This window comes from Phaethon aethereus, assembly GCF_964289735.1.
Source record: "Phaethon aethereus genome assembly, chromosome: 3".
NCBI classification, from domain to species: domain Eukaryota; kingdom Metazoa; phylum Chordata; class Aves; order Phaethontiformes; family Phaethontidae; genus Phaethon; species Phaethon aethereus.
This window is the reverse complement of record NC_138576.1, coordinates 57,484,406-57,498,741: the sequence shown is the minus strand read 5'-3', so window position 1 is coordinate 57,498,741 and position 14,336 is coordinate 57,484,406. Positions and strand designations below refer to the sequence as shown.

The 14,336-nt window shown below is 35.8% G+C and overlaps 1 protein-coding gene across 1 annotated transcript in view; it reads left to right on the top strand.

Moving 5' to 3' along the window:
- Nucleotides 1-13,695, top strand: part of MAN1A1 (mannosidase alpha class 1A member 1) — a gene marked incomplete at both ends in the record, with an annotated part of 150,414 nt that extends 136,719 nt beyond the window's left edge. Inside the window, 4 exons of the mRNA XM_081998198.1 lie at nucleotides 5,140-5,359; nucleotides 6,171-6,343; nucleotides 12,073-12,188; nucleotides 13,569-13,695. Coding sequence (XP_081854324.1) covers nucleotides 5,140-5,359; nucleotides 6,171-6,343; nucleotides 12,073-12,188; nucleotides 13,569-13,695 — 636 coding nt within the window. The remainder of the gene's footprint in view (nucleotides 1-5,139; nucleotides 5,360-6,170; nucleotides 6,344-12,072; nucleotides 12,189-13,568) is intronic.
- Between the last annotated feature and the right edge of the window lie 641 nt (nucleotides 13,696-14,336).

Here is a 14,336-nt window from a genome sequence, read left to right as displayed (position 1 = left end):
TTCTAATTGAGTGCTCAAGCATTTTTACAGTTGTTGTGTAGAAGCAATAATTTCCCACAAGATGAAAAAAAAAAGTAATTTAGCTAAAGGCTTTATTGCAGTGAGGACTGTAAGCAGAACCTCACATAAAAGCACCAAAAAAACCCCCAACTTGCCAGGAACTGTATCAGCCATAAAAGTTAGTCTGGCTGTAAGAGCTTGTAGGTATGTGACAAACCATACGCCGTATCAGCTTTATATGTAGTAAATTTATTTCTTTAAATATCTGGCAAATGTTTATTTTCCTTTAGTTTCCCTTCCTTCCTCCCCCTTTTTGTCTAGTAGAGGCTAAAGTCAGGTTGTCTCAATTTTTTGTTTGTTTGTTTTGGGGTTTTTTTGTTGTTGTTTTTTGGTTTTCCTTCTTTTTGTTTTTTGGTTTTTTTGGTCACTCCCAGGTAACATCTGCTATTGCTCCCTTTGGGAACACACATTTGCAGCCACTTCTTCTTTGCAACCTTTTATGTTGCACAGTCTCTCTGCTTTACCTTGACAGAAGGAAAGAAATTGCTATTTGAATTGCAGAAATACATTCTGGAAAACAGCAACATGAAATTTCCATTTACTTAAAAGAAAAACTGTACCAGCTTCAAACAATTATCCATCAATAATGTATTTTCAGGTAATCAAAGACCACATTTTTAAAGCTTTTTTGATTATTTTCAGATATTTTATTTTAGTTTATATTGAGAATGTTCATTTAGGTAAAATGAAATAATAATCTCTATAGTGATAAATATGAAACCACTTGATCTGCAAGTAGTGCAGGAAGGAATTATTCGTAGGTGGGGACCGGGCTGTAATAGAGCTGCAATTCAAACAAACGTGTCCCTTTTTTAAGTGTGTAGATCATTATATCAAAATAAAAGTAAATTTATTCTAAGTATGAATTTCAGAATTAATTCTACCAAACAGAGCTTTTCACTTGGGTGGATCTTCATTACCTTACTACCTATTTTTATAAAAACTTGTTTTAGGAACTCAATTTCCCTGCCAGAACTGTGCCCACAGCACTGCAGATAGCAAGTAGCATTTCATTATGGGATTGTAGCCCTGCCTTTTTTCATCCTACTGCTCAAGTTCAGAGACCCTTATTATATTTTCATTTAAACTGATAGTATTTCTTCCTTATCCTAGTACTTTCCCAACTTCACATTCAAGTTTTTTTATACTTAAAACAATTGCCCATGTATTCCAGCTAGTGATTTAATCCTGCTCTGGACCTCAAGCTTATTTAAAAAATGCGTTAAAAAGTGTCTTTCAGGAAGTTCAGTCCAGCCTGATGGCACTTACAACCTTTGTGAAACTCTCACTGAAAAATATTTTGATGTGCTGCTCACAGAAGTGCATACCATTTTAGTATAACAAGGAAAAAAAAAAACCCACAAAAATTTGAATAGCAGGTTTTTTCCTATAGATGGATGATAGAAGGCTTTGGTACTTTGGGTATAGATTCAGAATCGATAATTGAAAGAGTACTGATTTTTGTTTATTCTTTACTCTGAAAATACTTTATTATACTAATGCATTATACAAACACTTTCCTATTATAGAAGTAGTGCTTTAACAATATTTGAAAGTAAATTCTGACATTAAACTATAGCGAGGTGGGATTTGTGGGGGAAAGAGAGGTTTTACCACATGTCTTAATGCTGCAAATCTTGTTACTGATACAGGAATTCATAATTTCAGTGAATGCATTCATCGATCATTAAAGTTGGGGATTTTCTTTTATATCTTGTACTTATGCATGGTTACGATCAAAAGCATTTAAATTTTTTATATTTTCTAAATATGCTGATTTGTTACGAAGGTAACTTGTTTTTTTAAATGTTGAGTTGCTGAAACAACAGGAACATACCTAAAAAGTTCATTATAATCTGAAACTTCTATGCTGTGCTGGAATTATTCCAAACTTCATGCACCTTTGATACTGCAAATTCATTAGCAAGCCTTTGGTGAACATTGTTTCAGGGCAAGCAGCTAATCTCTCTGTTGTCAGTAGGAGTGTAGATGAATAGTCATGAGAGAAGGGAATCCTGTTTCTGACGAAAACAGTTTGTCTAGCTCAGACCGAAAATGGCCCATGAAGAAATTAGATTTAGTAGAATTATTAGACTTAGTAGAAGCTTTTGACAGTCACACTGCAAGCTCCCTGGCAGTGGTTTTGTGAGCTCTGCTGGTGCACGACCCCGTAGCACAAAAAGAGCTACTGGCCCTCTGGGAGGGGACGCTCCACTGCCTTTTCATGCTTTACGAAAGCTGTTCGGTTGAGGTCAGTTTGCTTAGATCATGTAAATTCTCCAAACTGTTATTACTTCGTAACTTTATATAAACTCAGACAAAGTTTAGCCTTCACCACGTTACAGTATTTGTTTTCCTGTCTTCCAGAATAAGACTTTGTTGAGTGCTGATGGACTTGCAAGTTCAGCACCCTTGGGCTTAGGGCCTCTGAAGGTTGTTTGTACATGTGGAAGGTTATTTGGATTTCATTTCTAGGTATAAATGATTAGTTACCTAGCATGCTGTTAATAAGGGTCTATACATAGGTATAGGTATTATCTAGCACCCAGGGCCCCATGGTTGTACAAAGTATGACAAGGCAATCTGGGAGCCGTTAATATATCAAATAATTACCTAATAAAAATAACTTTACATAAGACGCTTACATAATAAAAAAACTTTAAATAGGCATATGTACTAGTTCTTAATAGGGCCCATTTATAAGAACAAGATGATTTGCTTTACTAAATATGAATAATTAATTTGGAAATATATTTTTATTTTGTGACATTCTTAGCATCAATTAACATCAGTTTGTTAGTTTCTTAACAGCAGTTTCTTAGAATAATTTTAAAATTTCCCAAGTGGAAGTCATCTTTTTTCAGCTTGAACTTTAATCCTGAGCCAAAAGAGGGGAAAAATACTCTGAAAGACTTACTCGTATTGCAAAATCCATTTTCATACTACAAGAATCTACTCTGGTCTAGTTACTATAGTTCTGAAGGTGCATGATTACTCTTATTTCTGTCAGGTACATTTTGGCTTTTATTAATTCTTTCCCAATAAAATTGCAATACAGGTAAATTTAGTCATCAATCTATCTTTAAATTTGTTTATATTTTAAAATAAATTCTGACTCAACAGCTAAGTGACCAGTAGAGTCATCAACTATTGCCAGAATTGTTGATTTGGTGACATAGGCATAGCATGCTGAAAGATTTAATAAAATGTAATTAAATTAAAAGTTTTTCACTTCTGAACTTGGTTTTAGGTAGCTTATTTTTTAGAATGCGTAAGTAGTCTGAAAGCTATTTCCCACAAAATTGCGGTGTGTTTTTAACAATAAGTCATTCTATTACAAATATAAAACGTTTAATAAAAATGTAAATAGCACTCTGAAAGATTATGGAAGTTTTCCAATTATTTCTGTCGTCTCATAAACTTTGCCTGTTTATGCGTTAATACATTTTGTAGCAGGTTCTTTGAACTCTGTTCTGTGAATTGTTCAATTATAAATTCAAATAATTTATACCCAAGTGAGTGGAAAAGACATGTTTTAAAGGACATTATTTTTTAAAAAAGTACCTAGGTGTTCCACAACCAGTTTCCCAACCTGACAGAAAAGCTTTTTTGTATGCACTTGGAATACACGACCACCAATTAGCTCTACACCAACTCAGCCTCTGTAATTCATCTTCCACAGTGGGGTCTGTGGATTGGATGCTTAAGGAAACTGTTTTCCCACCTTTCCCCTTTTATATTTAATTCCTCTTTTAATAGATTAAATTATGCAGGATTTGTTTAAAGTACAGGACTTTTCATTATTTACTGCTGCTTTCACATTTAGGTATGCTTTTCAGTAGGTACTAGTGCTAAAAACGTACAATCAAGGAGGTAAGAACAGAATGGAAGGAGTTTTCTGAGCCAATGATGGGTCTGAAGGTGGGCAGAAAACATCCTTACTAAGTGCTTTGCACTAATATTGGTGGGAAACAAAGAGTAGTTTTCAATGTGATATTCCTGGCACAAAACAACTACTTAGTAAGTAAAACTTGTACAATTATTCTGCTGATGCTTCTAGTTTAGAGAAGATTTTTCATGCTTATAAAAACAAACTTTACAGCTGTTTAAATGGGAAGAAATAACTGCAATCAATACCTTCTCGTTACAAGGCTTTTTTTTTAATCCTGGCTTTTTTGTTAATAGTTCTCTGTACTGATATTTTATTCATGTTTTTTCTCTTGTATAATGCATGTCAAGTAGTGTTTCTGGATCTTATGATTTCAACAGAATAAACCAGAATACTGCTGGATAACTGAATGTATGATAGCGTTGTTCATCTCCTCTCCATTACACTTTAAAGAGTAATAGCTTGCTTTCTGGGTGGGCTTCTAATTAATGTGCTCTTCTGCATCTCCTCTATTATTTTAATTCTGTTCTTTTCATAAGGTTGTTTTCCTGGATTTTGTAATCAGTGACTGTACATTGCTAATGGCAATGCTTTTATTTTGCTTAGTTTTTTTTCCAGGCCCTATTCTTGATTGATAACTACAGAGTAATTCAGTCTGGGGAGAAAAACTCATTGGACTTTGCAAACACCATATAGACTCAGATGTTAGGCCTAACATCATTCAGTGCACTCACTGAGTCAAGTGTTTTGAATATGAGTTATGTCTGCATATAATTGACGTGAAATTGTATCAATAACCACATCCTTTAAGTCAGAATTACAATGGGAAGTGTGGAAGCTGAAGTGATGGCTAATCACCATTAAAAGTGAAATTACCTGAAATTGCTCAAAGTAGAAAGGAATAAGGAATTATAACACGGAATTGTATTTTTTAGGTTTTTCCAATATTTTTATAAAATGTACTGTGCAAATTGCTCAAAGTTGTAGCAAAATTAATCACCATTACTGATGTATGCTAATCTGTGTTGGTGTGGCTGCACTTCGAGGTTATGCTAGCTCTTATTATCCATTTCACTTTATAAGCAAAGTCAATAGTGAGAAAAACCAACCAGCATACACGACAACTTTGTCTTTGTCCTCGATACTTTACCAAATGGTACCAAAGGGTTTGAAATCATGTACTTTTGCAGGCCATAGAGACCCACCTCATTCGCAAATCAAGCGGGGGGCTGACATACATTGCTGAGTGGAAGGGTGGACTGCTTGAACACAAGATGGGACATCTCACTTGTTTTGCTGGAGGCATGTTTGCTCTTGGAGCAGATGGAGCACCTAATGACAAGACGGGCCACCACATCGAGCTTGGTGCTGAAATTGCTAGGACTTGCCATGAATCCTATGACCGTACAAGTAAGTACTGTATTGTAGGGTTTAGCTTCACAGTTTGACTTCGTGAAGACAGCCATCGGTATGTTTCTGTAATGCTGAATGAAAGTTGGATGATGATGAGAACCCTTTGTCCTTTCTGAGCAAACGCTGCTTTGCTCTGAGAGTTACTTTAAGAATGGCTGCTCTGTTTCATAAATAATTTCTGTGCACCTGAATCGTACCTACTCACTCTAGTAAATAACAAGACAGCTTTTTTTTCCACTTCGGCAATTTCTGTATAGCCAAATACAAATAAGAGAGGGAGCCTGTTCATTTATGCATCAATATAGCTGTTAATCATGTTTTATGCACAAAAAAGTTATTTTATTCTCGGTTCTGTTGGTACAACGCTGCAAACAATAGAATTGCATAAAGAAAGTGGATTTCTATGCAGGAAATTTCTTTGGAATCTTTCAACTTCTTATACAAGTAACACTGGCAGCACTGTAGGTCCCAGAGTGTATTTTCCACTTTGATATAGAAAAGTAAATATCCTCGTCTTTTAGGCAAAATTTCACATGTTGCTAGTTATATGAATTCTTCCAGGATGCAAACGTTAACGTCACTGTTCAAACTGGAGCTGCTGTTTAAGGCATTGATGAAGAACAGCTCTCTCCTACTCTGAATTATTTACAAAATATTAAAACCAGGAGGTGCTGCAGTATCTTTCAGAAATTACCTTTTGGGTAACCTGGCTTTGTGCCACGTTGAAAGGATAGCTGATTTGGTAGGTTACATAATCTGAAACCTTTTTTAATGCCTTTATTTTACCATGTGTTTTTATATTGGTTAGGCATGAAACTGGGACCAGAAGCCTTCAGATTTGATGGTGGTGTTGAAGCCATTGCTACAAGACAAAATGAAAAATACTACATCCTACGACCAGAAGTCATAGAAACCTACATGTACATGTGGCGACTCACTCATGACCCAAAGTACAGGCAGTGGGGATGGGAAGCTGTAGAGGTAATGTTCTATTGGACTTTTTTCTTATTAAATCCTAACATCTCATTAAGTGAGCTATTGAATGAGATCTGGATATTGTTTAGCAGTTAGAGAGTAAATATTTTTTTAAAATCTGTAATATCAACTCAAATTTCCAGAGATTCATTTACTAAATAGATGAACTAAGATCATTCTGACAAAACCAAACGCTGCTGGTATTGTATATTAGAAAAATACCTTGTGATTTCTCCTTAAATATTTCTCAGATCCGGGTCATATGTGGATGTACTGCTCAAGATGTTGAGTATTGCTGCATATGAATAGAAAGTGCAAATGTGTCAAATTTGGACGTGGAAATAAGTTTTATGAAGTGTATTTTCAACAGTAATTGTATGAACGTGATTTTAATTAAGGTGATGAAGGCCAAGATGAAGTACTAGACAGTACTGGACATTTGAAAAATGGGTCACTTTCAAAAAGCATTAAGTCATCTGGACTGAACTCCATTAATGGTAACAGCAAGTTATTTAAATCTTCTGGATTTAAATTTCTGTGTCCCACTAGCCTTTGAGCTTCAACCAGTTATGCTGAACCTAGCTATTTGTGTTTCTGTAGCACAAGCCTCCCAAGAGGGCAGCTAGTCTATACTGCTAAAATTGGCTTGCCAAATCTGTAATTTCCCTATTTCAGTGGTTAATCACGCTTACTGTTAGAGATGAGAGCCTTTGAATTTACCATGTTTCATCCTCCAGGTGTGGGTCCTTATTATACTTCCAGAGTTCACTTATTTTCTCCTCACATTGATGTTGCCCTTGCTGAATTATCTCTTTCACTCTTACCTTGGAATTTCTAAGCAGACTGAGGTCTTATAGGAGATACAGGAAGCTGAAGAACATTATTTTTGCTGCTCTGTATACTTAAGAAAAATAGAGTTAAAAAAAAAAGAAAGCAAAACTCTGTGCAGTATTTTGTTCACAGTGACCTCTCCTTTGCAGAGTTATTGCTTTCCAGGATTTCAAAAACATCGTGTTTGTCAGTTTGCCCAACACCTCTTGTTTCTAGGAGTGTACGATTATAACTTTCTCGGATGGGCCTACACCGCTAGTTGTAGAATGTTGCTCTACACTAAGGAAAGAACGTGTAGACTTGTGTCGTGCAATTTCTCATCCCCGAGGGACCCTACCAGAGAGTTGTTACTGGGTTATGACTCCATATACCTGGCTGCAACATGACGTCTGCCAGTTACCTGGCTCCCTCAACAGCAACTAAGATCTGTAATTGTATTCGGTATTCCCTGTGTGAGATACTGAACATCTCTCAAATGTTGTGCAGATATTGTTGAGTGTTGTGAAAAAAGAGCATTTCAAGATTGTCAATTAGATAGTCTTGTAGAATTAAATTTATGATAAAAGCTGCTTTCCATAAAAGAATAGCTGCTAGCTTTAACTATACTTCCACTCTCTAACTCCTTGTTTGAATATTCACAGAAATTCCATATCTGCAGTCAACACTGTATTCAGCTAGGTAGACTATAGTTATTTAGGACATTTTATTTGGCTCCCTCAGGTGTTGGCTCTATCGGCCCTGAAACAATATGCTTCCAAGTTAATGATTCTAAAGCAATTTAAAAAAAAACCCAAAAAACTCTAATTTCGAGTGCTGTTCCCTTACTTTCTTCTTTGTTAACACCACCCATAGGCACACATTTTAGTACTGGAATCTTCCCAGGCAGATTAGAACTGGAATATTTACAATGGCTGTTTATGGAAATCATCCCACCAGGCTTCAGCAAGGCCAAGTGTTCCTTCTCCAGGAGATGTTTTTTTCTGACTCATTGTTGCTGCCCACACTGATAACATGGTTATAAACAATTGAAATGTTTTCCTTATTATTATTCTTTACCCTGTTCTTCAGTTTGTTTGTGTTTATTTCACGTTTGTAGACTCATTTACCTTCTTAGCACTCCCCATGTGTTCCTTGTTCAATATTCTTGTGATTACTCTTGTCTGGCTCTAACATAGTGGATTACAGCCCATGTGTAGGAGATGCAGCTGGTCCCATTCTGTACAGACCCATCCTCCACTGCCCTAATGTGCATCTGAGTGTTTCACAAAAGCAAATCTTACAACTTCACAGAAGTTATAGAGTCAGTTGTAGGTTTCAAGGTTTTTTTCCTGCTTCTTCCTTGATGTTTGTAGCCCATACAGCTTCACCTGAAACTGTACTTTTTTTTGTTCCAGTATGTGTCATGATAGCTTACACAACTATTTCATAAATTCTGCTCCCTCTTGCACCAGAGAGCATGTCACTCCACCTTTTTGTTCTTGGGGAAGTCCCTGACCACTGGCTGTGGTTGGTTGAATTACCAACACCTGTTGCACAAAGAGGAAACTGAGATTGAAAGAAGAAAAAAGGGGGAACAATCAGACCATTTGTTGTTGCCCAAAAAAGTTGTCCTTCATGTGTTTCGTGTCCATTTTCAACTCATGACGCTAGCAATAAGAACTCATTAGGTTATTTCCTAGTGCCCTTTTCTACTACAAGGAGGCTGGTCCTAGGTCACGACTTTTAAACTCTCCAACGAGTCTATTGAGTCTTTCTCTAACTTTTATAGACTAAAAACCATGCTCTAGCCTCTCCATTTTTTTCTTTGGAAACCTACTTTGCTGCTTTAATTTGAGTACAAGATCATGCTGTATGTACTTCAGCGGTTGGAGAAAATGCAGTTATGACCAACAGCAATATCTGCTCTTACTAAGTCAGAAAGGTTTTATCAGCTTAGCCCTTGAAAGTCTCCCCTTCTGCAATATAAATGCGGCACATATTTTGAATTCACAACACTTCCTTTGTTTCTTCCCTTTATGATACTTTGAGGCTGTCAGCCAGTTTTCACTCTGCTTGATGTTTTCTATCACTCTAGCATAACTGATCTTAGCCACTCTCATTTTCTGAGAACTGCTAATTTAAAATGTATTTAGAATCATAGGATCATTTAGGTTGGAAAAGACCTTTAAGATCATCAAGTCCAACCATTAACCCAGCACTGCCAAATCCACCACTAAACCATGTCACTAAGCACCACATCTACACATCTTTTAAATACTTCCAGGGGGGTGACTCCACCACTTCCCCAGGCAGCCTGTTCCAATGCTTGACAACCTTTCCGGTGAAGAAAGTTTTCCTCATATCCAATATAGAATCATAGAAGAATTTAGGCTGGAAGTGGTTTGTTTGATTGTTTCTTCCCATCCACCACTACCCCACTGTCAATGTGAACATTACTGTACTCTGAAACTGCAAGCATGGGCACAAAAGGCCATTATTCCCTCTTAAAGGAGGGTGACAGCCAAGAGCCTTTTTATCATACTAATACCACACATGAATGTCCTGTTCCTTTAGTTAGGTGGAAAGCAGCTTTGAGAGGTAAGATGCTTCACGTTTGCATCAAGTAGATACCACCAGATGGCTAACATGGTGCAAGTTAACTTCTTAGTCTACATCATAGCAGTGTGTTCAGGTACCTATATGGCATCTCCCAACAATGAACTCATAAAGAAGACTCTAACTACATGTTAGAGCACATAAACCCCCAATGCAATTTGCTTTTATTTTACCACGCCCTGTTTAGGATGCAGATGTTTCCTTGAATGATAGATAGCCTTATCCTTCAAGTTTAAGTTCTCCTTCTGCTGTACCTTGGAAAACATAATCTTGTGTTTGACATTGAGAATCCAGACACAGATTCAGCATTTTGAATTCATTGCAGGTTGAAGTAGACGAGAGGGAAGGAGTACCAGTCAGGGGAAATTACTTGTTTAAACTTAAGTGTATTTGTCACTTAGTAAAAGTGTCCAGGAAAATTAAAGAACCTAAAGACACATAAGAAAAGACAAATAGGCCTGTTATATTTTAAAGGATCTCTCCTGGAGAAAAATCCCTTTTAAATATACAATAGGCAGCTTACTCTCTAGTGAAAACTGTGGAGAGCCTGACATGCAAGCTAAATATATGCAAATAGCTACAGGGACTCCAACAAAAACAAGGACGTTTAGGATATCTACTCACAGCAAAACACAGAACTTGAACAGCCTTTAGAGCAGGTGGAGGTGATGGATACCCTGGTAATTATTAGTGACTTTTAGTCCCATCTGTCATCAGGAAAATGCTTATTCTGCTTGTTTGCTTGTTTTAGACCGATCTGCTGCCTTTTCATAGCTTTTTGCTGTATGTGGATTGAAGTGCAGCATCTGTAATCACTTCAGTGATATTTGTCATAACTTCAGAAACAGAGGAACTTATTGTCTGATGAGGTTGGAACCTTTCATCTTTCCATCAGGGTTTTGATAAAGCTCCAGGCATTTCTACCTCAAAGTTGCTGCTCCAATACCTGTCTCCACAGCAAGCACCATGTTTCATAGTAGTGTGGTCCTGAGTAAATGTACTAATCCATCATGCTTACTGTCATTTTCATTCTGAGAAGTTATTTAGAGCTAAAGATCATTTTCCGGATTTGTCTTTGAATAATGAGTTGTGTTTTAAATATAATCATCTTTGATTCTCTTCACTCCTTTATTATACTGCATCATACCAGAGAGTTATGATAAAACAGAATAAGAAAAATGAAGAGGCTAAGAATACTTTTGACCTTGTTAAATAGGTCAATTATAAAGAAAAATGATGAATGAATATTTTTAAACAAAGAGCAGCAATAAGAAAACTAGTATTCAAATAAGATATTTGATGGCAGTATATTTTTTAAAATTATCTCTCATATATAGGCATATAGGTATCACATTTCTAATGCAAACACCTGTCTAAAATAAAGAAAAGCAGCAAAGTTTATTAAATAGTATAACTGTATATACATTCTACACTTCCAGCACCAGGTACATGTTTTTTGTCCTTCTGTATACACCCTTCATCTGATAATTTTTCTCCTTCAATATTGCCTGGTGTACAATAGAACATTCCTGTATATTTTTAGGTGGTCCATGTGCTCCTTTTTATTGTAAAATACGAATCAGTCATCTGTTTTACACCTTTTAACTGAATACACAGTTTGGAAACCAGCTAAAGAAAAACTTATTCTTACATCTAAAATATGTTGTGTTAAATCCAGCCACATACTAGCTTTCCATCTACTCCTGTGTAACAGACAAAGCTTTTTCAGAAAGGTATCAAAGAAAAATAATACTTACTGCAGAAAAGAAATTCAGTCACAGCCCAATATCATTGAAATTTGAAATAATTGCAAAGAGAAACCAAACAACTTGCATAGAAAATGGGAGAGTTGCCTTTGCTTTTTTGAAGCGACTTACAAGAGGTAAGGAAAAGACTGGTCTTTACCATGGCATTCAATTCTGTCACAATAATTTTTAAGCACTAAAATATGACCAAGAAAGGTATATCTGACAGGATCTCTGAAGTCTGTATAGACAAGCCTGTGATAGAGAGGCTATTGTTATTCCTATTAAAAAGAGGAAAAAGAAAATACGTGAAAATCCATATAATATCTTTCCTTCTGAAAACTGTTTGCGTTCACTTCTTTTATTAATTTATCATTTTGCTTCTCTTCCTAAATGTAAAATTAGAAAGGAGATTTCTATCCAGAGCTTTATCTAGTTTTCAACTCTTTATAAAAAAAATTGTCATAATTTTTTTGCAGCTAGTTTTAATGTCAAACAAAGAAAAACTGTCAGATGATTAATTTTGTCAATCCCACTGTCTTTTTTTTTCCTCTCACTCTTCAGGCACTGGAAAAACATTGCAGAATAGATGGTGGCTATTCTGGCATTAGGGATGTTTATAACAATCATGAGAGCCACGATGATGTGCAGCAAAGTTTCTTCCTTTCAGAGACACTCAAGTAAGTTAAGAAAGTTGATTTTCATTAATATGAAGTAGTTCTATATATCATCTTTACAGGGACGTATTTATTGTTAGTACCCTTGACATTCACATAACAAAATCTGACTGAAATAGTAGAGCTTTTCGTAGGTGATGAGAAGCCAAATTCTCTTTTTTTTTTCCTTCTATATCAATAAAATAAATTCTATGATGTCTGTAAATTATCTTTACTTCTGTTAAAGGTACTTGATAGTCTTTGTTGAGAAATTATATCCCCTAGCTTTGATAGGATCTAATGATATATGCCAACACTACGGAAACAAATTGAGTAGACAGAGGACTTACCAGGTTTGTACTGCATACTTTTAATTTTAAAACTGCAGAAAGAGAAAAAAGTTGTCAACTTGCATGGTAAGCTTGCATGGCTTGTTAAGAAAGAAAACAAAAGCTTTCATTATCTATCAACATCTCCTAAGTTTTTAATGAAATAAAGGAAGTTTTATCTTGGTCTCTTCACTTTTTTTTTTTTTTTTGCCATGCAAGAGAAAGTTGCAAAGACCAGAAAGAAGCAATCATGCCATTTCAACAGAAAGTGTAATACTCAAGTAAATGAAATATCATAAATACATTTATATACATCCTGGCATTTTTTTTTGAGATAGCACACTGGCTCTACTATAATTGGCCTATCAGAATTAGACCAAGAAAAGCCTTCAGGGAAGTATGATGATTGAGAAAAAATAAAATTTCACTTGCTAAGCAGATTTTCATCTCTAAGCAAACTGCTTATCATGTATCATGCTACAGTAGCTACTACCTTGTATCAGGACAATAAATAAAATGTTGGATTTGTTTATTGTTTACTGATGGTTTTAATGGACCCTATCTTAGTAAGTAGCTGTCCAAGCTCCTTCTTTAGTGCTAGTTTTCTTTTTTAAAAATCCTAAGCCAGAGGTTGTTCTCAGAAGTAAGACAGGATTGGACTACAGTGTTTTCATTCCTACACCTTGATATATATGGACATTCAGGAGCAAAAAAATTACAATGGTTGTATATTATCAAAACAATATGTACTAAAATTACCAAGGATGAAATGGAAGTGAAGTGAACTGATAGTGAAGTGAACCTTGATAGCCTAAACTTCTTTGTCCTCTATCAATATGAAGGCATTCATTTGTTTGTCTCCAGTTGCTATTGCCCTTGAGTCCAGTCTGAGTTGAGTCGCCCCAAACATTTGTGCTAATCATTGTGATGCTGGCACTTACTGGTGTTTTGTGTTTAGTCAGCTGTTTCCATTTATGCATTCATCTAAGGAAATCAGGTATTTATGTTTTCCTGAAAACTATTGGAGTTTCAATTCCCTGATGTGGGCACATTTCCTGCTTTTTTTCCTTGCCAGGTACTTGTATTTGCTGTTTTCTGAAGATGATCTTCTTCCATTCGAACACTGGGTCTTCAACACAGAGGCTCATCCTCTCCCTGTTCTTCACAAAGACGATGGGAATAAAGAAGAAAACCAGAAATAGATGAAGATTAAGTTATACTTTGTTTCATTCCTTATGTTTCCTTCCAGGACTTGGGCACATGATTTTGATTTTAAATTCCTGAGTTAAATTTTTAAATCAAGTGTTTTGCAGTCTGTTTTCTTTAACGGTAAATATTTATGAATGGACCCCAACTGATTATGACAGAACTTCATTCCACTTGTCCAGCTGAACCACTTAGAAGAGAAATAAGACATCTCTCCAGATTTTGTTAGGCTGCAGTGTCATCATGGCCAAAAAGAGCAGAGAGGGTCTGCATGTTACTTGTTTCCTGTAATGCTTTTAATTTGACTGCAAAATTCTTTTCTCCTCTGTGAGGAGATGTCTGCTTTAAGCTGTAATATTTTGCCATGTTGCAAAAAGCCATATTGAATTAAGTATAAAGAGCTTTTTTTGTTTTGGTTTTTTTTTTTGGGGGGGGTGTTCTATGTTAATTTGTTTTGTGTGTCATCCAAGACAAATCTTGTGACTGTGACAGCCTCTTCTTATGCGGGTCTATCATTACTTGGTAAAGTATCTGATGTATTTAATTGTCAATGAAGTCTACATAGGAATATTTTCATCTCGTGCAGACACAACTCTGAAACTGCAGTATACATTGAAGTTAGTCTAAACCTAGTTTT